Source organism: Syzygium oleosum, unplaced genomic scaffold (genome assembly GCF_021117445.2).
Source record: "Syzygium oleosum isolate NSW1041296 unplaced genomic scaffold, Sole_v2.1 Sole_v2.14, whole genome shotgun sequence".
NCBI classification, from domain to species: Eukaryota; Viridiplantae; Streptophyta; class Magnoliopsida; order Myrtales; family Myrtaceae; genus Syzygium; species Syzygium oleosum.
Window position 1 is genome coordinate 403774 of NW_026607498.1, and position 23702 is coordinate 427475.

General features: G+C 41.3%; 3 protein-coding genes and 1 pseudogene across 9 annotated transcripts; 2 read left to right on the forward strand and 2 right to left on the reverse strand.

Annotated features, from left to right (window-relative positions):
- Positions 1-1264: 1264 nt before the first annotated feature.
- LOC130139825 (ras-related protein RABF2b) lies at positions 1265-6753 on the reverse strand. Its single transcript, XM_056317541.1, has 7 exons — positions 6612-6753; positions 5037-5114; positions 4778-4945; positions 3397-3445; positions 2971-3044; positions 1887-1980; positions 1265-1578 (listed from the first exon to the last, which is right to left on the reverse strand). Exons 1-7 carry the CDS (start codon positions 6648-6650, stop codon positions 1478-1480), a joined length of 603 nt encoding a protein of 200 aa, XP_056173516.1. The 5' UTR covers positions 6651-6753; the 3' UTR covers positions 1265-1477.
- Positions 6754-10226: 3473 nt separating this feature from the next.
- Positions 10227-17675, reverse strand: LOC115661334 (uncharacterized). Of its 7 annotated transcripts, none has more exons than XM_056317877.1 (10): positions 17096-17675; positions 16634-16789; positions 15176-15409; positions 14842-14930; positions 14627-14762; positions 12204-12278; positions 11666-11787; positions 11523-11598; positions 11204-11263; positions 10227-10702 (listed from the first exon to the last, which is right to left on the reverse strand). In XM_056317877.1, exons 3-10 carry the CDS (start codon positions 15314-15316, stop codon positions 10574-10576), a joined length of 828 nt encoding a protein of 275 aa, XP_056173852.1. In that variant the 5' UTR covers positions 15317-15409; positions 16634-16789; positions 17096-17675; the 3' UTR covers positions 10227-10573. The 7 variants fall into 7 exon arrangements, with proteins under 7 accessions (XP_056173852.1, XP_056173853.1, XP_056173849.1 ...); XM_056317878.1 differs by having other exon boundaries at positions 16731-16792; XM_056317874.1 differs by having other exon boundaries at positions 16731-16789; positions 17096-17674.
- A 1114-nt stretch (positions 17676-18789) lies between these two features.
- LOC115661328 (transcription termination factor MTEF18, mitochondrial-like) lies at positions 18790-20968 on the forward strand. Its single transcript, XM_030583625.2, has one exon. It carries the CDS (start codon positions 19071-19073, stop codon positions 20841-20843), a length of 1773 nt encoding a protein of 590 aa, XP_030439485.1. The 5' UTR covers positions 18790-19070; the 3' UTR covers positions 20844-20968.
- A 141-nt stretch (positions 20969-21109) lies between these two features.
- Positions 21110-23407, forward strand: LOC130139821 (uncharacterized; annotated as a pseudogene).
- Positions 23408-23702: the final 295 nt, after the last annotated feature.

The window sequence follows — 23702 nt, forward strand, 5'->3', positions numbered from 1 at the left end:
CAGGAGTGGTGGTGGCTAGCGAAGTCTTCCCCCTTACGCCTGATCTGAACAAGAAGGAAGTCGGCGGCCCTCGTCAAGAAATCGTTCCCGCCCAACCGAAGCAAAAATCCATGGCCTCACTCGCCGATGCCGAAACCTTAATTGTGGAGAAGAAGGTGAAGTACAATAGAACGCAGAAGGAGAAGAAAGAGGCCCCAGGATGTGATACAGAGGAAGAAAGACGCAACGGCCTTTCCACAGAGTTGGTGCTGCTCTACGACCCTTATAAGATCAAGAAGAAGCTTACGCAAAGCGATCTCGGCCACCTGTCGAGGCTCTTGATCGGGCGGGACTTTGTGACGAGCCACTTGCTCCGATGGATGAGCGAGGAGACAGTGAGGCAAGTCAAGAGCGGCAAGGGGGCCGACGTCATCGTGAGGGACATGGACACATGCTCTGAGTATCGACTGGTGTTCGTGTTCTGGGCGTCGTCTGGGTCCTACGTCCTCAAGGGGGGTTGGATCAAGGAGTTCGTGAAACGGAGGGGGTTGGCGGCTGGCGATGAGGTCGGGATATATTGGGATCCTACCGTTAGCAAGTTCCATTTCAGCCTTCTTCGTAAGGCAAATTAGCGTCCCGTGAAACTGTCTAGTGATCACTTAAGTGACCATACCATTCGATTAGATTTGATCTTGAATTAGTATTTCTTTTGTTCGGTGACCAAGGAGAAACTTTTTGATCTTTAGAGAAAGAACATTAGTGATGGAATTTTGTTGTTATATGCAGTCATACTATCTCTAATTTTCCCTTAGAAATTCAGTTCCTGGTGAGTGATTCTCTTGAAGCCCCATTCTAATGCCTTCAATATTCTTGAGTCGTTTCTTTTGTATTGTGGTCATATACGAAATCTCCCGTTCCGTTCTTATACATTATATATACGTATGAAAGAATACTTCGAACGAGCAAAGTTGATTATGGTAGATTGATCAGTCTTACGAATTTAAAGACATGTAAAAGAGAAACATTTTGAGGTGGGTTGTTTCAATGATATTTGATTAATTTTGGACATGAAAGGAGTACAAGGTTGCCTACTCAATGGCCATCACACTACGATCCTACCAAAGGTATCCCAAGGATCTGCAACATTGTATCATGTATGGGCTCGAGTTTGCTTTCTTCTGCACCAAGAATGAAAACTACGTCCACCTTATTGTGTAAAAGATATAAGTCGAAATGTCATTACGAGCATCGAAACCGATTCGCAATCCTCAGGTACAGAAATCGATACAGGAGCCAAACCATAGTCATTATATATATGAAAAATTATATCACACACCCTTGGTAACACTATGCATAAGAGGGGGCCTAAATTGACATGGCATGTACAATTCCGCCCGATAATTCGGCCGAGATAACTTCTGAGTGACGAAAATTCATCATGCATTTTCGGGGAGAACACATCATGGGCTTTTACAGAAAGCACGGACGAGGGCTGCTTTTAAGAACAACACGATGCAGCCGCCGTCCTTTCGGCGGGTCTGTCCATGAGAACCATTCCCGACGGGTTCGGTGCTGGCTGAACTCTGGGTAGTCTCTTAGCTGTATCGATGAAAAATAACAGTAAATTATATGGCGTCGACAAAGTAAGAAAATGTGCACCAGAAAAATTGGCAGGAACATTTCATCGTAGAAGGTGTTGTATATAGTTCGCTGTAATCACCATCCTCGGTTGAGAGCAGAGACAGATTACAAGCAATATCCAAATTCCTAAACCTAATTACGGAGTTCACAGCATGCAGTATCTACGACAAAGATGAGTACATGTAAATGAAAACCAGTCAATGCAATGGCGTGCATGATATGAACTATGCATTCACGAGACGAATACATTGACAAGACTGTTGTACCTATTTCATAGAAAATGTCATTGACATTTGTAGCAGTTTTAGCAGACGTTTCCATGAAGAAGAGACCATGTTCTTGGGCATATGTTTGCGCTTCCTGCAGTAAAAAGGGACCAGACATGAGCAAATTAAAGAGGACAATAATTGAAGTGAGTCTCATTAACGTCCTGGTCCTTATCCAACAATCTGGACCAAACCTACACTATGTTCCAAATAAACTTTCTCCTTTGACTGATATGATGATCAATTAAAAGCTTTATACTGAATAATAACTGAGCCATAAGCTCATTGTCAACAGTGCCATTGCATAATCAATCAACTTCTCCTCCTGCCTTGCCTATTGACAGTGAGCTCGACAAGGTTAGGCTGGGCTAATTAAACATAGCTTTTCTTCTCATTGAGCTCCAAAAAAGTCGGTCATCTCCATAAATGACAATGACCACTTTGAATTAGAGTCAACTCAGATCATAAAAAAATCAATGGAGACACTGATTCTTCGCTCTGTGTTCACTCTATCCAACCAACTCAAATAACATCATTTTGATGCCTGCAATTTGTGATAGTATCAAGTTCCACCTTTCATTAGGAGTCCAGAAAGCATAAGGATACCCCAAGGACACGAATAAGCATCAAAGGCAGCATGAACAATCTCCCAGCCTATTATCTATAATAAGGATAAAACTTCAAAAGACTAACTTTCCTGATCTCGCACATCTTTATCCAACAAGATGATTTCTGTAGAGGACTGAAGGCTTGGATAGGTATCAGACTGTGCAAAGATAAACAAGTATCCACAAAAGATTCCTCATACAACATTTTGTCTACTGAGAAGGGAGAGGAACAGGTGCGTTATCAGAAGTAGATAGTGAATAAAAAGGTGTCTCGGTTCTTCTCAATTGATTTCTTCTCCAAACATCGCATGAGATTGGAAGATGTAGACATCCTATATCTAGCGGATACTGAGGTAGGCACCCCATTATTGCCACCTCAATGAAATTGCACTTTCCTCTTGATAAATGAAAACATAATTATGGAGGAAACAGAAGCAATCATCTCAAAAGGAAAACAGAAAGAAAACTGTAATTACCTCAGCTGTAACCTTCCGGGCATCCAACAAATCTGCTTTATTTCCAGCAAGAGCCATAACCATGTTGGGGTTACCTTGACAAGAATGGAGACAACTAGTTAGCTCAAATACTAACCATGAAATTATTGCAAGATGATATAAGGTTCTTGCTGAAGAAAGATAAGGAGATCCCATCCAAACATCTCCACGATAAAATATGAACGATAATTGTGTATACCAGCACCCCAAGGTCATACTAAACATAATAAATGTCTCTTTTAACACATGAAAAGAAGAGCAAAAAGTCACAAGCATATCGGAGATCAAGAAGTTAACAAAGTCTACCCACTTAAAAGCCACCAAACATAAATAAACGTGAATGCCAACGGCAAAGCCAAACAAATGGCTATGACATAGAGAAGTTAAGCAAAAAGATTTAATCACTACCCTGTGCTTGAAGTTCTTGCACCCACTTTTTGGCTCTCTCAAATGATGCCTACAAGAAAGAAAACAGTCTTGTCACTTTGCTAGGAAAACATCTAAGGCAAAAGAAAGCACAAAGCTGCAGAGCACCAAAGCAGATGCAGAACTGTATAGGTAAAGTCTTCTACTTTCCTATATGAACATAGACCTTTAGCAAGGCAGATATATAGAACCATGTTTGAACACATCATATGTCATGTCATACAAACAGTCAGATCAATGCCTCATCTTCATATAGAAGCCTGACACTTAGGTAAATATGAACAGAGAGAAAAAGTAAAGCTAGATTATAAGGGCAATACAAGTAATTAGCGAGAGGAATCAGTAATGTCATGCAAAGGCATAGGTCAAGTGGTCCTTTTTTTTTCCGATCGAAAAAAAAAGAAGAAGTGGTCCTTTTTTGCGATAGGGGACTTCCCTCCTTTCCCCAACCTTATGGAGAAAGAGTGGACATTCCAAATAAAACTATCCTGCAAAACATTTTGCTAGGGAGTGCACATCGAAATGATCGACGGTAAAAAAAATGGGGATAATATAGTAAGAAGGAAAATTGGATCATGCACCATGATTAGAATAATACATCAACAACCAGTTTCAAGTTTATCCTGTTTAAGAAAGATAGTAAATCTTCGACATAGACAGTTGAAGTTTACATCAACAAAAGCAAGGACAACAATATAGTATGCATCTAATAGAGATATGCTCAAAACAAGTTCGCTCATGACACAACAGGATCATTAAAATGGTATGCTGATATCAAAGATCAGAAAAATTGTGAGACTGCCAACACTATCATCATTGATGTGAGACTGCCAGTGTGCAATATCTTAAGCAATTAAAATTGTTATACTCATTGAGTTTATTATAAGCCACCACCTGCCAAGATACACAGCAAGAGCAAGAAGCACCTTAACAACCAAAACCAAACAATTAATCATAACTCCAACCCAACAAAGGTCAGCCAGGCCTCTGGAGAAGGATAAATCGATTCACTCTTTGATAATTCCACGGAGAACTCATACCATGGGAGCAACAATTTCAACTAAATAATATGTAATGACCTCTTGAGGACACAAACTTGTACGTGGTGATGGTTCCTAAGAATCAAAAGTAAAGGACCAGCGTATGCAATCCATTATCAAAAAATGAACATCTTTTGAAAACTGAAGTGCTAGAATGCTAAAATCGAAAGCCAAAAGAAGCGGATTCACATATTACATGAATTCTGTTGTAGTGAAAACTATTACTTTGCATGAAGATCTCTAGCCACAATCAAAGATTAGTCGACTTAGCAACATCATACAGCATAGGAGGCAATGATTGGTTTGTTGTTAACTTCACTTACTAGGTTTGTCATGTCATACACAATGATTGCCGCGGCAGCTCCTCTATAGTACATCGGAGCCAAGCTGTGGTATCTCTCTTGGCCAGCTGTATCCCAGATCTCAAACTTCACAGTTGCATCATTTACAGCCAAAGTCTGAGAAAAGAAGGCAGCGCCGATGGTGGATTCCTACAACATCAGAAGTACTTCATAGTCAAGCTACTATGATAAGAAATGAAATCAGCTGAAAATTATAAATCAATACTCTAGTTTTGTGAACCTGAAATTCAACGAACTGGCCTTTAACAAACCGCAGTACTAAGCTAGATTTTCCAGCTCCAACATCTCCGAGAAGCACCTAATGTACAAAAAACGACAAGCAAAAACAGAAGATTCGATAAAATAAGTAATCAGTTCGTGAAGAAACACAGAAAGAAATAGATCATGATACTGAATCATAACAATTTTAAGTTAAAGCAAGCATGAAAGCTTAAGGAAATTTGTAATTGGTGCGTTAAAAAGTTTATATACATCTTACCTTACCAAAAAAAAAAAAAAAGCTTAAGGAAATATAGATGGAGGTTATCAACAAAAGCCCGCAATTATGAAACAACGAGATGATACGCTTTTCGCTGTGCAAGTTTTCTTAGTAAGCAAAGGAAACAAAATAATATGTTTATCACACTTATCTTTCCGGTGTCAGGATCACCATTAATAACGTACTAGATTCTTCTGCAACCAGGTGATTGGCAGAAGGCCGCAAAGGTACAGAGAAGTAATGCAGAAAAATGATTGCATAAGGGCCTCCAGCCACTAATCTTTATTTTCTAGTTAGCTATTTATTGCACACATTAGCACTTTCGATCAACTATAAATTAACTTTTTCAATCTAGGTTACCAAAATTTCACTGTTCTACCCTGCTAGTTTCCCACTTCGAATTTTTCTTCTTCTATTTTTTTTTGGTTGTACCTCTTTAGCACCATCTTCTCGAGATGATAACCTAGCAAAGCACAATTGGGTATTCTGGAAATTTAAAAAGATGACACAAGGTATAGAACTCCCAAGAACCAGATAGACAAAGCAAGAAATGATGAAACAACAATTCCGCGTCAGATTTTGAAGCCCAATAAAGCTGCATGCCACTCGTAGCGCGCAATCCGAAGCAACCCATATTCAATATAAGCAAGCAACAACACACTTTACAGAACAGAGAAGCTGCAACACGAAGACCATCGAGGACATCAATCACAGCTCGAACACAAATATTAACAGGTAGCAGCAAAGAGAATTGCTCCATAAAGGCTACCGTAAGAGGAGAAACCGACGGTCAGAGACCGAGCAAAAAACGAACCCTCCCTTACTCAAGTAAATACAAAAGTCCCCCAAGGGGAAGGAGGCAAGAGGAATGCGTAAAGCAATAGCGAAACACCCACACCGAATTCCCAAATCGGCGATGGTGCGCAGAAAACAACCGCGCGCGAGCTCCAGTTCGCCCTAATCCTAATCCCAATCCCAAAAGGATCATCAAAGGATCGACGCTGGAGAAGATCGGACCCTCTCTCTCGGCGAGAAAGCGCACGTCCCCCAAGCAGAGATCGTCGATAAGACTACTACCATCGCTACCGGATTCGGCGATCGGAATCGACGAAAATTCCGCGACCGAGGAGCTAATCCCCCCCCACCTAACACCCGCGATCGGAGACGGCAAATTCGCAACCCATCGAGCCCGAAAAGGGCACGCACAACACGACCAGAGAACGAGCGCCAATCCCCCGATCTCTCCGGCGAAAACACCCGGAGGAAAGGGGGGGGGACGGGGAGCAGAGAGGGGGGCCAGGAGGGGAGGGAGCTGACCAGCTTGGCGTTGATGTTCTTGTTGCCGGAGGTGGCCATCGGGCGAGTGGGTCGAACGGTCGGAGATCCGAGCGGCGGTCGGTCGGTCGTCGGCGATCGGATCGGGCTCCGGCGAGGGGGGGCGGCGTTGACGGCGGCGGAGGCGGAGGCGGAGGAGGAGGTTTCCAACACGGGAGAAGAAATGGAGAAGGAAGGAGGGAGGAGGGGAACGGTCCAACCAACGAAGCTTTCCGCGTCTTCTTCTTCTTCTTCTTCTTCTTCTTCCCTTGTCTCCTCCGAAAGCGATTGATTTTTTTTTTTCCTTTGAAGCAACAACGCGGCCTTCAATTTCCCCCTTTTTATTTCCAGCCCTTCCTTTCTTTTTTCATCATTTCTTAAATCTCGGCGTACGCGCGGAAATTCCACGTGGCAACGTCGCGGTTGGTACGTCGTCTTCGTCAGTGTCGTTGCAGGTTGCTGTTTATCTTCGTCTTTTAATTTAGGAATAATATCGCGAAAAACTTCAAACTAATACACACGTAATAATTTTACTCCGAATTAATTTTTTTATCACAAAAAACTTTAAATTTGTATATCTGCGATAAATTTACCCCAAACTAATTTTTTGACCACGGAAAACCTCAAACCGGTACACCCGTGACAATTTTACCCCGAACTAATTTTTTGATCACCAGAAACCCCAAACTGATAGACTTGTGACAAATTTACCCCGAACTATTTTTTTTACCACAAAAAATCCAAAACTGATACATTTGTGTCAAATTTACTATCCGTTAAACAAGATTAATATCATGAAAACCACAAATTCGTAAACTTGTGACAAACAGAGGAATAAAACCCTAAACTGGTACACCTGTCAACTACCACATGTCATCAAACTCGGCAATTTGATAGTAAAATTTGACGGAAACTTACAGAGGGTAAATTTGTCACAGGTATAACAGTTTGGGGTTTTTCGTAGTATTAATCATTTAATTTATTCTGTGATGTTCCTAAAGTTTAGCCCAACATGCGATGTCGGTCCCGAATTGTTCGATGTGATTCCGGAACTTTCGATACATGCTCAACTTATTCCTCTGAACTATTTTTTGACTCTATGAAAATATCTAATGTTATCCTTCCGTTAATTCTGGTTCAAGAACAACATTGAACATTTATTATTGAATAAAATTAAAAAGTTTAAGGGTCGACATCGCACATCAGGATAAAGTTCATGGACGATATTGAACGAATTAAAAGTTAAAAGAGAATATTGCACGTTAAGCTAAAATTTAGGGGGTTATTTATGTCCTTTTCCCTTTTCATCCGATTTATTTTTTTAACAAATTTTTTAATCTTGGCGTACACGCAGAAATTCCACTGGTGACATCGCAGCCGGTACGTTGCCTTTAGGGAATAACGTGGTGGATGTGTCCATCTTCTCCTTTCTTTTCTTTTCTTTTCTTTTGTTTTATTCTTTTTTTTTATTTGTTTTTTTTAGGGGGTCATTTTTTAGGGTTTTTTTGTTCGACTTGGTCTTGGCAATTGAATTCCCAGCTGTCCTTCCTTGATTATGTCTTCGGCCATCTTTGATTGTTAAAAAGTATATATATATATATATATATACACGAGACATTTTTTTTAATTACAAGTACACCCATCGTGAAAATAAATAACAAAATAATAATCTAAAGAATATGTTTTTTTTAATGATATAGTACCAAAAAAGTCTAAATATATTGCATTCATGTCGATTCAGTCTTAAGCTTTTTAATTGGGCCAATTTAGTCTTAAACATTTTGTATTTGTGCCAATTGAGTCCATCCGGTCAATTTTAATCGAAAATCGCTAACATAGATACCAGTCATCCTACGAGGCACGATCGGCGCTGAGGTGGATAACTTTTAATAATGTTCTTGAATTTTATTCTTTTTTTTCCTTCATTTTGGCCACGCGAGGGTCGCCACTGGCGAGGACCGCCTCACTCAAGATCTGCAGGGTCGCGAAGGAGGCCATTGCGGCCTCACCGAGCAAGGCCATGATGGCCTCGCTCGGGGCCTTTGCGGCCTCGTCGGCCACAGGCAAGGTGGCCCTCGCCAACAGCCGGGGAGAGTCGCCGACCAAAATGAAGAAAAAAATAAAATTAAAACGTGATCGTCAGATATACAGACTAATCACTCCATTAATAAATTGTTATAGTTGCGCGATTCATATTCCCATATGAAAAAGATAAAAAAAAAAAAAAGTAGCACGATAGCGTACCGAAAATCACCGAGAAAGGGATTATGCACCAAATTGAGAACAAAAATAAAGCTAGATTGGCTTTTTTACTATTAGTAGTTGCTAGTTGTTTTTTTCGAAGCGGGCATCTAAATGCTATTATAGGTCTTTTTTCTAATTCAATTGCTGACAAGATGTCGCGTGTGCGTAGAGAATTGACGTATAAATCATCAAGCAAAATTATTTTATTACGGGATTTTAAATTATTAGATTAACATAAGGAAATTAGTGATAAAAATGGACAATACGAGCAATGTGCATTGATACATACATACATACATATATATATGGAAAAAGAATTATATTTTGAGATTTGAAATCTTCTTAGGAAAATTTCTTATAGGATAACACGCGAAAGATAAAATAGAAAGTGTGAAATGACACATTCATCCATGGACAAGATATTTATAAAATATAGAGAAGGAAAAAAAAATTGATTGAGACCCCTTAAAAATAGAAGTCTCGTTTATTTGCATCGGTCCGATACGAAAGTCCTTTCCTAAACCACTTACCCATTGAGTTGCCAGAAAATAGAGATAAGCTTTATAAAATTAGATTCAGGGTGCACTTGTTTCACCTGGGAACTTCATAATAAAGAAAAATATTTTCCATAAAATCAGTTTTCATGGAAAATGATTAGTTTTCGAGGGAAAATGATTTCCTTCCTGCCATCTTAGTTTGTTATTTTCCGTCCATGAAAAATATTTTTCATGAATCGATTAATTTTCCGTCGTCCAAACACCGGAAAATCAAAAATTAATTTCCCAAAAACAGTTTTCTTTCAAACAAATGAACCCTGAGTTTCAATAATGTACAACCTCGAAAGATCCGCTTTTAACTTGCTTACTTCTTACTCCTAGTGATCCACCGAGTCGAAAAATTTCTGGAAATAGTTTTCCTTCGAATAAACCGACCCGAGGAGTTCCAAGAATGTGCAGGCTTGAAAGATCCGCTTTTAACTTGCTTACTTCTTACTCCTAGTGGTCCGTCCACTCTTTCGACTTTCGATCGCCTACTTTTATCCTGTCTTATGTCAATCTATCCTCGGATTAACCCCCCTCGAACACATCGTTTTGCAGGGTACATTGCCTTCTCTTCTGGGGTTTCATCCATCACCCTTTTGTCTGTCATGGCTGCGGTTCTTGGCTTTGTCGATCATTGACTCTGTTAGTTTCGCTGCTTATCTTTCTGTGGCTTGTTGCCCTCTCGTTTGGATCTATGCTTTGTGAAAAGTCTCAAATCTTTTCCATGTTGCTTGCAATTTGCAAGTGGGCTTAGAAATCATATCAACTTTACATTCCATAGATCGACTTGGCATTGCAGGTCTCATATAGATCATGTCAGTGCGCATCATCAAGACTACAAAATCACGACACCCCAGTGAAGGAAAATCAGCAGATTCAGCACCACCAGTCCAGAGAGTCAGAAGACCTTATAGCTTTCGATTATATGATACGTCCGGGATTAAGGCATCGGAATTCAGAATTCTGCTAGCGTTATCGATAATTAAGGGGGGGAAAAAATAGTAAGTAATGACTCGTGAGATTGTAATGAAACTATAGACATGTACAGTAACGTGATTGTCGGTCGGTTCGATGATCCTATTGATTCTGTGAGCTTTTAAGACTTCTTACTATGAGGGCAACCACAACTTTTACAACAGAGAATGTAGGAGGGCACGTAGCAGAACAAGCGTGTGATCTTCACCGCTTTTTAGCTAATGTCTTCATCAACCCCTTGATGATCTTCCCAAACCACATCAAGTTCATGATTGCCAGCGCTGCCGGCACCAGAAAGACCAATAGATACCCGAATATGTGCATCTCAATGACCTGCCAAGAAGACAAAAGTTGGTTGCATGGTATCATCGCTGAAATTTGTATATGAACACAGAAGTAACCGATGGACAGATCGAAAGACAACAGACCAAACTACTAGACACCATTGAACTGGTAGGTATTGGACTTTTAAAGAAGTATATTAGCTGTACTTTCAGTATGATTAAAAACGATGAGATATGGCATCACAGGACTGGAAAGCCAAAAAAATAATGTTACAGAAGCCAAGTTCATTAAGTCTTTCTTTTTCCCTGAAGGGCAGTTAACTCAAATCTTGTTAGAATCCACATATTTCCAGTTCTAATGTCAAAATTCTTGACATTTCCAACAGCCAGTGCTGTCCATTGAAAAAACGACTCTGTATGCACACCAAGAAAAAAGACACTAACTAGTTATGACGAAGGAGGTGACAGGTGTTCCAAGGAATCTGAAGTTGGAGATCCCTTGGAAAGTTACAGATACAAATTGTAAACAGGTTCTCAGAAATCTGCACACCTGATGATAGTGCAAATACACGTGGTAGAACAAGTAAACGAACAGAAGAACCCTTGCTACCTGCATGTAACAGAAAGTATGCTTAGCACTAATGTCAGAACCAGCTCAAAAAAGAGATTCCACCTTGTAAGTCGTGACAGCTCATGGTATATCTGAATATGAACAGAGAAAATATCTTTACAAGATTGACAAGTACAATTAGCATAACCTGGTTTGGGTTTAACAAACAGCCCAACCAAGCAAACATCTGAGATATTTTCTGTCTCGATATTGCCTTAGAGGGTCTAGATCTTGGAAGGAAAAGGAAATAGAGACTCACCAACCAGGCAATAAACATGACCACGCCATTAATGAGGTACGCACCAGACTTCTTCATCCCAGAAGTGTCGAGAAACCTTCAAAATGCATATTACAGTGACGACACGAAAAGCTAATGAAGGGCTCAAGATATAACAAACATACCATCTCATATTGATCTCTGGAGTAGTAATCTCAGAGATAAGGACCATGTATGTATAAAGCTGTCCTTCCCCAGAAGCCATAGAATATGCTACAGCAATTCCAGAGAGTGAATGATGTATAACCTGAGACCAAGGGGTACTGACTCATCAGCGGTAATTACTTGCCTCTATGATAAAATCTACTGTTTTCTATTGCTCAATGTATTTGCATGCGTCAAATTATCTGCAATACCGTATTTGAGCATATAACTCCGTTCAAAGGTTTTTCTTTTTTTAATTGAACATGGTTTTGACAAACCATCAAGTAAATTCAATATAGCATGAGACTCAACCAAAGACCTGTCTTAATTATGAAGATATAACTCTTTTTCGATCTCCCTATTCATTTAACTAGCAATACAAAATTAAGTCTCATTTCCTTGCTAAATAGAAAGAAATAAAATTAGTTTAAGATGACAGTACGGACGAAAAAACGCATGTGTGAGAAAACTCTGCCCGTGATCTAACAAGAAGTAAAAATTTATTATAAGATCACTTACATACTCCATTCCACCTAAAGAAGGATAGAGCCAAAATATCATTCCGAGATCTGAAAGAAAATACCCAACAGAAACCTGCCAAAAAATTTCCACTAGCTGAATAACTGTTGGAGCATATATCAGCAATGATGCAAGCTATCAATGCAGCAACAGGGTGCATCCATAGAAAGTATATCTGCTATAACAGAAGTAAACTTCAAGTGAAGCCTACCATTCTAATATTTCATTATCCACGTAGGGTATTCTACTTAGCTCAGGCTACTACAGTTCACACAGCACTTACCTGCAATTGTCCGGTGGAACTCTGTGACTTCCCAAACATCAAGTCAAATCTAAGCCAAGCTTCACCCCTCAAAAATTTCCGAGTGAATGTATAAGATATTTCCAAAGTCCTAAGTATTAGGAACAAAATTTACTCACGAATAGCTGGGTCTCAAGTGTAATGTATTTTGTGGTGGTGATTGCCGGTCATTAACTATTAGAGCTACTCTTGTTCAAGCTCAAACTACATCTATTATTATAGTTACACTGAGAACTATAATTGCTACTGAATACTTTGTTCAAAAATTGATCACCGAATGACGATTGACAGTGGTTAAGAGCAATTACAGACAAAAATCTCTCAAAATTTTGAGCTTAGTTTCAAGAGAAAGGATTATGATAGGCTAGAGTTTAATAATACAACTCTTAATGCGTTACTTTGCAACTAGGTGTGGAAAAGCTTGAAGGATCAACAGGAATTGTGTGCGTCACTTCTCAATTGAAAATAAAATGCCAAAGAAAAGATATTGGATCATACAAATTACGAAATTCTAGCTTCTTTGACACAGTGGTGCATGGTAAGTGGAATATAGGCCAGGGCAGGGAGGATGGTGGAGGGTAAGTGATTTCACTTTGAGCAATATCTTCGTAAGGGCCATAACTGTGGATTATCTAGGCAAGCAAGTAAAAAGACATAATCACAAAATGGTGTTGCATCTCTGTAAAACATTTCCTGGTATATTGTTACAGATTCCTCTCAAAGGAGAACATAATCAAGTGGATCTTACCTTGGACTGCCGCCAAGGATAGCCAATTTAGCACTTACCCAGTCCAATTATTTCTAACAAAGAAGTGTTGTGCTTCTACAAGTATTTTGAATGGATTTGTGCTAAAAAAATTAAGCACTACTAATAAACTTCACAAATCAACTAATTAAGCACAATGGTTAATAAAATTAATCATAATACAGCTGCTTTTGCACCGTCAACTAATGGTAATAAAAATATACTTTGCTTCTCAAAGTGGCAGTACACATTTTGAGATCTACGTTTCACAATGGCTACTGAGCATATAACTTCAAAACACAGTCAATAATTGCTCAAATTTGCTATTTTAGTTTATTTTTCTGGTTGGACGTGAGGAACACCTCTCTATCCAATCAGGAGGCTTCTCTGCTAGTCCTAAAATTCCGCCATTTACCCGGGGAACTTGCTAGCCCTCTCAATGAAGAACTATAGAGTGTCTGTTACATCCGAAGAAACTAAACCTGGCTAGAGAAGACTCGGAAAATAAAAAAAATGAGAGCGCGTGACCACCAGAACTGAAGGCTGGCGCTGGGAGAATAAAAAGCTATCATCAAGGCCAAGGGCCTTGCAAAGAATTGTCTTCATACTCCACAAGGTTTTTTGTTAGTGTCGTTCGTAAAATCATATTAAGTAGGATTTGAGGTGGCTTTATCGCTCATGTGCACACTCTGCAGAGATCCTGTTAAGACCTTAAACACGTTTTCCCTCTTTGTAAAATCAAAGCTGGAGGGAGTCAACTACTAAGGACTTGTCCTATGATTTCAATCAACAAGTTTATTAGAAATGGAACCCTGGTGAAGACTTTTCATCCACAATGGTAGTGAGAAATGAAGAAAATAAACAATTTCAATGGTAGATGACTTCTCTTAATCAGATTTCAAAGCAATTTATGCAGGAAAGTCTTCCCCATGTTGAGTTTTGACTTGATCCCATTGTCCTTCCCTTTTACTTTATATAAAAGGAAAGAAAGGTCGGGATTCAAAACCTATCTCATTGCAAATATGAGAAGTCACATTAGAAAGGCGGTGGAAGAGCACAACATTGAATATGATATAGGCTATCTAACTAAAGAATATGCTCATGAACTCTACTTATTGCCCAACACATCCATAGTTAAATGAATCCTAGTTACAACGATGTAATATGAGTGTATCGGTCTTAGAAAATAAGTTTTTGCATACTAGAGATGAAGGACCTTTCCAAAGAGGAAAAAACTGTCTCATGACTAGATAGTCTTCTGGCGTAGAAAGGGTTAGAACTTGTCTACTTTGCATTTTATGCACGGACAGTCATGTTTCAACCATTCAGAAAGAAGATGATACTTCAAATGAGTTCAGGAGAACGAGAGAAACTTACCCCAAGGAGAAAAGTAGACAGAGGTGAATGTCGAAAAGTCACGGGGCCAGCAAGTCGATCAGAGAAGAGATCAGACCAGAACACAAAGTATAGTGACATGGTTGTGATGAAAATGGCATGGACTGTTGACATACCACTAAAAAAGGATTGATATTAGAAGCAACCATGGAGCTATACTTATAACTCATTAAGCAAGTTTTAACATATCCACCCACCGGTTATTCCACTCGATGCGTTGTACTTTTGTCAGACTTGCATAAGTTTTGAAGTAAAACATGCTGACTAACTGGGTGAGATCATACACCTGTAAGATATTTAAATGTCAGGAAAACGAAAGTAAAAGAATAACGAAAAGCCAAATGCTACTAACGTAGAAAAAAGATGTCTGATCACATGCATTCTTTTAAAAGAGGTTTTTGTCACTGTCTATTAAAGAAATAGCCTTGCTACAACCTAGGACCCAGCCAAAAGCCCAGCAAGCCAAGCAAAATTGGAGGAAAGAAGCTTCACAATGGAAGGGAAAAAAGTAAATTCGCTGAAAGAGCATACCAATTTACAAGCCAAAATGCCAGCTACAACGGACGTAAATGGAAGTAAGGTATCAGCTAATAGATAGCTTTTGACCAACACTTCGGCGTGGTTCCTGTAAGCCTCCATACTCATAACAGTGTTTTTGGAAACTGCCCGCATGATGAACTCTTTGGTCACATATGGATCTCCAGGTTGTTTGTGCCTCCTGCCTCTTCTAGTGCTATCTTTCCCTATCCATTTTGATTCTTTATGCTGTCACCGCAATTCATAAAAGAGCTGGTAAATTTGTAAGGCATATGAAAGGATGAGTCATCTACAGCACCATTATTGACAGGTTCACTTGATATAAGATAATTTTCAGCAAGCGCCTTAGTGAAGTTGATAAAGAAAACTTCCCTATATGGTTTTCATGTACGACCAAGAAAGAGTGACATTTTCAGAAAGGCTTGCCAATTCAAGACTTATTATTGCAAAGGAAAATGATTGATGGCAATGATTTCCAGGCATAAGGCTTGACAAAAGAAAAGGACCAAGAAAAAAACTCTAGTATTCGATAGCAGCATCAGCATATTAGTCAGTCATAGCTCAGAGCATAAGATGGATTTTCCCAACAAGTTATTATATATGCTTTAGCAGACTATATTTTAAAAAAAGGCGACTGAAATACTTAATAAGAGTCAAACGGTTTGGTGGAATCTTGATGTATATTTTGACTTCCCAATACATGATGCAGAGAGAAAAGTATGCATAACCTCCAGTTAGTAATAACAGCCAGAGAAATTGCATCCCAACAAGTTATTGAATATGCTTTAGCAGACTATATGTTAAAAAAGGCGACTGAAATACTGAAGAAGAGTCAAATTGATGATGACGGTTTGGTGGAATCTTGATATATATTTTGACTTCCCAATACATGAATGCATAACATCGAGTTAGTAACAATAGCCAGAGAAATTGCACCAATAACGATGAAACTATTACTCTTTGGGCACTTCTATGTTTAAGCACAACCGGTTAAATCATTCTTATCTGCATCTACCTCACATTAAGGCTTCCTGTTTTTCCCTTACTGTGTTCTCACTAAACTTGCACAACCACAATATTTGAAATGAAAATATTATTCAACACAAATGCACACATCACAGACACCAAGAGCTCTATTTTGAGAACAGCCAAAAAAATAGAACACAAAAATCATCCAGAGCTTCAAGATTATCCATTATGGTTCTCATTTTACTCTTTCATGCACATCAGGCACTTTAATGTGATATTGTGACCCAAAAGAAAAACAAGAGTTCGATGGAGTATAGAGACAAGGCATCAGACACAAGAGCTGTTCTGAGAAGACACTTGGAAGGTCTCAACGGGAAAATATGCAATGTTAACAAGTGAGGCATCAAAGCAAATAACAATGACCGAAAGAGATCTGAACCGCGAACACACATCGATGCACACTGGCTCAGAAAGGACGCATACCGGCACTGATCGAATGACCAAAAGCGCGACCAAAGAAAAACGCTCGTGTGCTCTCCTCTGTTAATCAAAACATGGTCATCCCACAAACAGATGCTACCTTAAAATCACACCCCAAGGTGGTGCTAGCTTAAGTCCTACTAGCAGAGCGAAGATCAGCTGCTAGAACAACATCAAGTACACAAAAAATTGAACTGAGAAAATTCTTGATACAATCACACACCTTTTAATTCCATTCATCACGCAACAAAGAGGGAGAAGAGAAAAGCAAATGCCAGCAAGGTAAGAACAAGAATTTCAACAAAGGATGGCACTTCCACTTCCAGTTGAGAAGCCAAACCAAACTCGAGAATTCAACCCACACCAGCACAGGCAAAAGCAACGAAAATAGCGCACGACCCAAGTCGCAGAGAGCCGGAATCACCCACGAATACAAATGCGGGAGACCAGAGCAACCCAACTCACCCGGACCGAAGACCGAACGCCGGCCGAGCGCCCGAACCCAGATGAGGGGAGCCGAAGCCTAGACCGACCCAGAACCGCAAGCGATCCGATACAGGGGAGGAGAAGCCGGAGGCGGAGATGAAGAGGCGAACGCAGGTGGGTTTTCGGCAGGTGGGCAATCAAGGAATCAAGGAATCAAGAACCGCGAGGCGAGGCGAAATGGCGCGGACCCAGATGAGATTCAACCACCGGGAGGAGAACCCAACCACCCAGAGGCCCTCCGGATCGATGGAAAACGCGGGGCGGCAGCAGCAGCAGCAACGAGGGAATCCCTCCACCAGAAAGCAACAATTCTTCTCGCGCGAGCGTCTCTCTCACTCTCTCTGTCTGCGAATTGCGAAACGAATAAAGTGTGGAGGAAGGCCTAGGGAGAGAGAGAGAGAGGGATTGGGTGGGCAGGGGAGGCAGAGTGCGTGATAAGGCAAATTAGGAGTTGCTGTCTGATTGTGAATTCTACTCTCTCTCTCTCTCTCTCTCTCTCTCTCCTGTGTTGGGTTGGGTCGTTGGAGGAGGAGGGAGGATGGCCATTCCTTGCATTTCCATCCAAGAAAAATCAAAACTTTATGATTTTAGTGTCATAAAGATGAAGTTTTTTTTTTTTTGGGGGGGGGGGGGGGGGGGTCACCCACCGGAAAAAAAAAAATTTTACTGTGTCCGCGGCATGATACAGACACCGCGTTGTCCAGGGAACGGGACTTGCAGGGTCCCCAAAGTCAACTTCTTCGGTTTTTACCTAAATTTCTACGTGCACAGGTTTATGTAGGAAGGACCAGCCATGTCTCTCCCGTGCAACAATAATAATTCCTCCCCTACGAGTTGTTACAGAGGGTGGGCGGCGCGCGAGCGGCGGGCGTCAGATGAAATCTCAGATCGGAGAAAATCAATGTGGTTTCAGGATAGTTAATGTGTTTCGATTGTTCAAGCTTTTGACTTTTTCGAGTGGAGATCGATCAGATTAGATAAATTAGGGAAAATTTCAAATCGGTACTCAAAAGTGGGGTCATTTTTTTTCGAAAAAGAGATCCAAAGTGGACATAATGTCAAATAAGGGCCCGAAGTGCCCAATCAGTTTCAAATAGGGGTCCGAAGTGCCTAATTAGTCTCAAGTAAGGGCCTGGGTGGGGCGACCCTTGCCCGACCCTCACCGGCATCGGGCACTTTAGGCCCTTATTTGATACTATATCCATTTTGGATCCCCTTTTGAGAAAATGACTCCACTTTGGTACTAATTTGAAATTTTCCCAATAGATTATGCGATCCAATTAAGGCACTAGAATTTTGCTGCGTGTTCCCATGTCATTAACAACGATGCTGTCCACCTCCATTGGGTTTTAAGACAAGGCGGTATTTGGCTAACGTGCTAAGAATTTAGGGTTTTTAATTATTGAATCCTAGTTACCCATAGAATCAGAAGGAACCCTTTGTTCTAGTTTCCAACTAATGAACTCTTTCTTTTCTATTTTTTTTTTTGAAATATATAATCAGTTAAATACTATGAAAATTATTCGACCCAAAAAAAAAAAGTACCATGAAAATTGAACTTTTTTTATCTAATCGAAGAGAAAAGTCCAAAATTTGAGGGGTTTTGCAAATTCACCCATGGAAAATCTGCAGCATCGATGACGTCACCTTCCCCCACGCGATTGCCCCCCCTTCTTCTTCTCCTCCTTCGAGGTTTACTAGGGTTTATCTCCTTCACCGTCCCTCGCATTCCGCTGTTGTTGAGCTCGAGCTTCGGTGCGCGTAACCCGGAAGCAGACATTGATTCTAGCCATCCGAGGTACGTACGAGCAAAGCCTCCAAGACCCTCTTCGGATTTCTCCGTCAGCCGTCCATTTTCAGCTGCAGGGTCGGTGGCAAAGAGCTATGGTGAACGACCCACAAAGCCTCTTCGCTTAGCCATGCCGCATACGGTCGACCCAGATGGTGTCGTGCCATGTTTACCCGCAGAACCCGCGGAAAGTCGCCCCCTTTGTCTAGGATGATGGCCCAACTCGGCCACCGCGTCCTGTGCCCTCCTCGTGTTTGCGAAAAGTCCCGGGCCAGAACGAACCCGTCTTCCGAGCCCTTGAAGGTCCGGTGTTTCGGCCGGTCGAGCCTCGACTGCGACGGGAGGGCGGCCCCGGCCGCCGAGCTGGGTGCGCCGGCGCGCTCCCGCCTGGCTCACCGGTACTCTCGTGTCGCCAGGAGCAGGGCGCAGGACGCGCTCTTCGATTACCTGCACTGCACTAGGAGCTTCAGCTTCTCCGATGCCGAGTACATTAGCAAGAACTCGCCGTTTTTCGTGCAGGATCTACTCTCCAGTGTCAATGCTGAAAAGGACGTTGCTCCGGCTGTAGAGAGGTTTCTTAGGTATAATCCTATCAATGAGTTCGAGCCCTTCTTCGAGAGCGTGGGCGTGCGCCCATCTGAGCTGCAGTCGCTTCTTCCGCGGAACAGGATGTTTTTAAGTGATGATCATCTCATGCTTGAGAATTTTCAGACCTTGTGTAATTATGGGATTCCGAGGAACAGGATCGGTAAGATTTTCAAAGAAGCTAGAGATATCTTTCGATGTGATATTGGGGTGTTGCCTTCGAGATTGGAGGCGTATGAGGATTTAGGTCTGAGTAAATCGACAGTTATCAAGCTGGTAATACGTTGCCCCACGCTGTTGGTCGGTGGCATCAATTTACACTTTGTCGAGGTCCTAGATAAACTGAAAGGGCTTGGTGTAGATATTAATTGTATCGGTGAGTATTTATCTGACAAGAAAAGATACAGTTGGTGTAGAATTCTTGACACCATAGAGTTCCTTGAGAAAGCGAACAATGGAGAGAATCAGATGGGGGAATTATTCAAGAGGAATCCTGCTTTTCTGTTCAATGGCTCAGGGAGGAAGGTGTATGTGGTTTTTGGCCTATTACTGAAAGTGGGCATCAATGTGGATGAGGCTTGTGTACTGTTTGCTGAAAATCCCTTCATTCTGTCTGAGAAGTCCTTGAAAAATATCTCAAAAGCTGTCAGCTTTCTGATTGAAATCAGAGTGGAAATGGATCTAATAGCCAATATAGTTTCCAACCACATGAAGCTTTTGGCCGCGTCTTCCCTCAAAGGACCCAAAACTGTTTGTAAAGAATTGAAAGTTATAAGAGACTGCTTAGCTCTTATGATAAAGGAAGATCCTTTGAAATTGTTCCAGTTGGCATCCAAGTGGAGGGTAGGGACACTGTACCAAGATCCAACTAAATACATAGAGAAAAAAACATTCTTGATGAGGTTGGGCTTTGTTGATAACTCAGAGGAGATGACAAAAGCATTGAAACGGTTTAGAGGAAGAGGAGATCAGTTGCAGGAAAGGTTTGACTGTCTTGTAGAAGCTGGTCTGGACTTCAATTTGGCCTCAAAAATCGTTAAACAAGCTCCTACGGTGCTGAACCAGACGAAAGATGTCATTGAGAAGAAGATTGATTGCTTAGTCAACCGGTTGGGCTATCCACTAGAAATCCTTGTGGCCTTTCCAGCATATCTATGCTACGATATGGAGAGAATACAAAAAAGAATATCAATGTACATTTGGTCGAGGGATAGAGGTGCAGTCAAGCCAATGATGTCCAGCAGCTCCATCCTTGCATGTTCAGATGCTCGTTTTGTACGGTATTTTGTAGATGTTCATCCTGAAGGTGCAGTGATGTGGGAAAGTATAAAACAGTCACCACATTCAGGCTAAAGATACCCTTCCTGACATTCTTTTTAGCGTAGATTCTCTGATGCTATCAGTGTACACACAATTTCTAAAAATGCTTTCAATGAGAGCATCTTGGTACAAGGTGCTGGGTTCTTTCACCGACAAAATTAAGTAAATGAAAAAAGTTGCCAGATGCTTTGATCGCCGGTTCTTCGCATATAGTTGCTTATCACTGTAACATTTCATCATGGTTAGATGTGCTTCAACAATGTTGTCCGCAAATCGGACTAGGCAAGGTTGGTTGTTTTGATGAGTTGGGGAGACTATGGACGTACGACTTTCTCTTTCAACTGGGAAGGATTGTTGCAGTAATAGTTTCTTCTCTCTAAATTAACAAAGAATCTTATTAACGAGTGCCTTCAAGACAGTTTAATTTAAGCAGGCAATCAAGGAAAGTTTACGGTTTTTAGTGCACTACTTTTCTCATTTTGTGTAATCATTGCTTCAAAAATCGAAGTGTTCCTAATCAAGCATACTTTAACAAGTTCCCATTATTAGTTTCCCAGATTCCAGACCTATAAATAAGTATCATCTGAACATGCTGGTTTGCTTTTAAATTGCTTCCTCGTTTCAATGTCCCCTAATCATTCCTTTATTGGCGACATCCTTAAGCTCTGGGTGCTCTGCTGTCTAGCATGTCGCTATTATTTGTTCTGTCGACCACGGCATCGGCATCGGTCTGCACCTGGAAGTAGGTCGGGGTTTGTACCATGGCCATTGTTGATTGATGACCAATCTGGTTAGGGTATCAAGCAAATATTTAACAGCATAAGTGGCGATCCCAACCTGTAGGGTCTGCCGTTTCTGAAGGGTGCTTGCTCGACTGCTACATTAGTACATTCTGTAGCTTGCTGTTGTAAATAGCCGTTCTATGCAGTTTTCATAACCTTCTTTAGATAACATCCAAGTTGGTATTCCATTACCATACTCCCACCCAGTTCATATACAACATAAATTTGAGTGAGGGTGACCCAATACATTGAAAGCTTCGTTGATAAAAGAGAGAACAGACTTGCAGTTCCATAAAAAGACTCCAATGCAGTTAGTGCTTCATCAAGGTTTAATCCCAATCTTTGTGGCATCTCCTACCTCGAGTGGTATTAGGGAAGGATTAATAGAAAGATTACACGGGCCGTATACTTCAAATTAATCCAAAAAGAGGGTGTGAACCCTTGGGATTCCACACTTTTCATTCGAACTGAATATGTTCTATTAAGAGATAATAGCGAAACACATGGATGAATGTTCTTTTTACTTGCTTATATTAAACTATCACATTTTAGGAAACATATAGTCTTATTCCAGAGACAATCGCGGTCACTGCACTATCTGGAATTCCCTTTCCTAATCCAACAAGAATTAGTAAATACTTTGTATATGAAGTGCCCACTTCACAACTTGATTTTGTGCAACTGTAGTTCGATCACTCTTTAACGATCCGCGACGGTCTCGCGCACAAACGCGCAATCTCTCGATTTTCCACGCTCCTCAATTCTCACTTGTCTCTCCAGAGAAAAGACATAACATGGATAAGAAGAAAGCAAAGAAACCCGTGAAGATGTTCGATTTCTTCAACCCCGAGTCTCCTCCGATCATCATCGACGGCTCGCCGCCGGCACCGTCGAAGGTCTCTTCGTCCTGTGGTTCCTATGTGGCCCACACTAACGATGATAATGAGAGGAAGAATCGGAGCCCAGAAGAAGTCTTGTCTCCACGTCTTCCGCTGACCCTCGACTTGTTCCCTACTCAGACCAGCACTGACATTCAAGAAAGCTCGTCTTTCTCGGTCGGGGACAACAATGGCAGCAACCAGCGTCAAGAAATCGCTCCCGCCACGCTTCAGGGCAGTAAGCAGGAATCTGCGCAGACGTCAACCTCCGACAAAACCGGCGTTATGTGCGTGGAGACGAAGAGATCATCATGTAATGCCGTCCCGAAGAAGAACGAGCGACCCGTTCCGAGACACGAGGAAGAAGAGAAGCGCTACAAGGGCATCTCCACGGAGCTGGTGCTCTACGAGGACCCGTGGAAGATCAAGAAGAAGCTCAAGCCCAGCGACCTCGGGCACTTGTCGCGGCTGCTGCTCCCCCGGGACTGCATGAGGATCCACGTGCTCCAGTGGATGGGAGCGGAGATGGTGAGGCAGGTCCAGAGCCGGGAAGGGATGGACGTCGCCGTGAGGGACGTGGACACGGGCAACGAGCACCGGCTCGTGTTCCGCTACTGGGCATCGTCGAACAGCTACCTGCTGAACGGGGAGTGGAACAAGCAGTTCGTCAGGAGACGAGGGTTGGAGAAGGACGACGAGATCGGGATGCTCTGGGACACGAACGCATGCATGTTCCATTTTACGGTACTTCGGAAGGTTGCTTGCGGCACAAGCAACGCAGCAGCTTGAGTCTTTGTTAGAACGTTTTCATGATAAGATTTTGTTAATATTGACCTGTGAATTAGGGCTTAGGAGTTTCTTTTATTCTTCCCACAAAGTGATAAATGTTTTGTTAGACATATATGATTTATCGCTAATCTAGGAGATACGGGTTGTTCACTTTATTGAATTTGATAGCCATTGAATATTATATGACATTATGACTCGACACTAACAGCACATGCGTCGACTAATCTAAATCAAAGAATTGATTTTCCAAGGAATAAATAACCATAAAAGGAGTCGCGACAACAAAAGACAGAAGGTAATAAAATACACGTGTGAGTTGGGTTAGAAGTGTCTCACATCGAAGAATTAGTGTGTGTAGAATAGTTAATATATCCTAATTGATTCATGACACGTTAATTCTAAGTTTTTGAGTGCAAATAGGACTTCTTTTGCGCGCTCCCAAT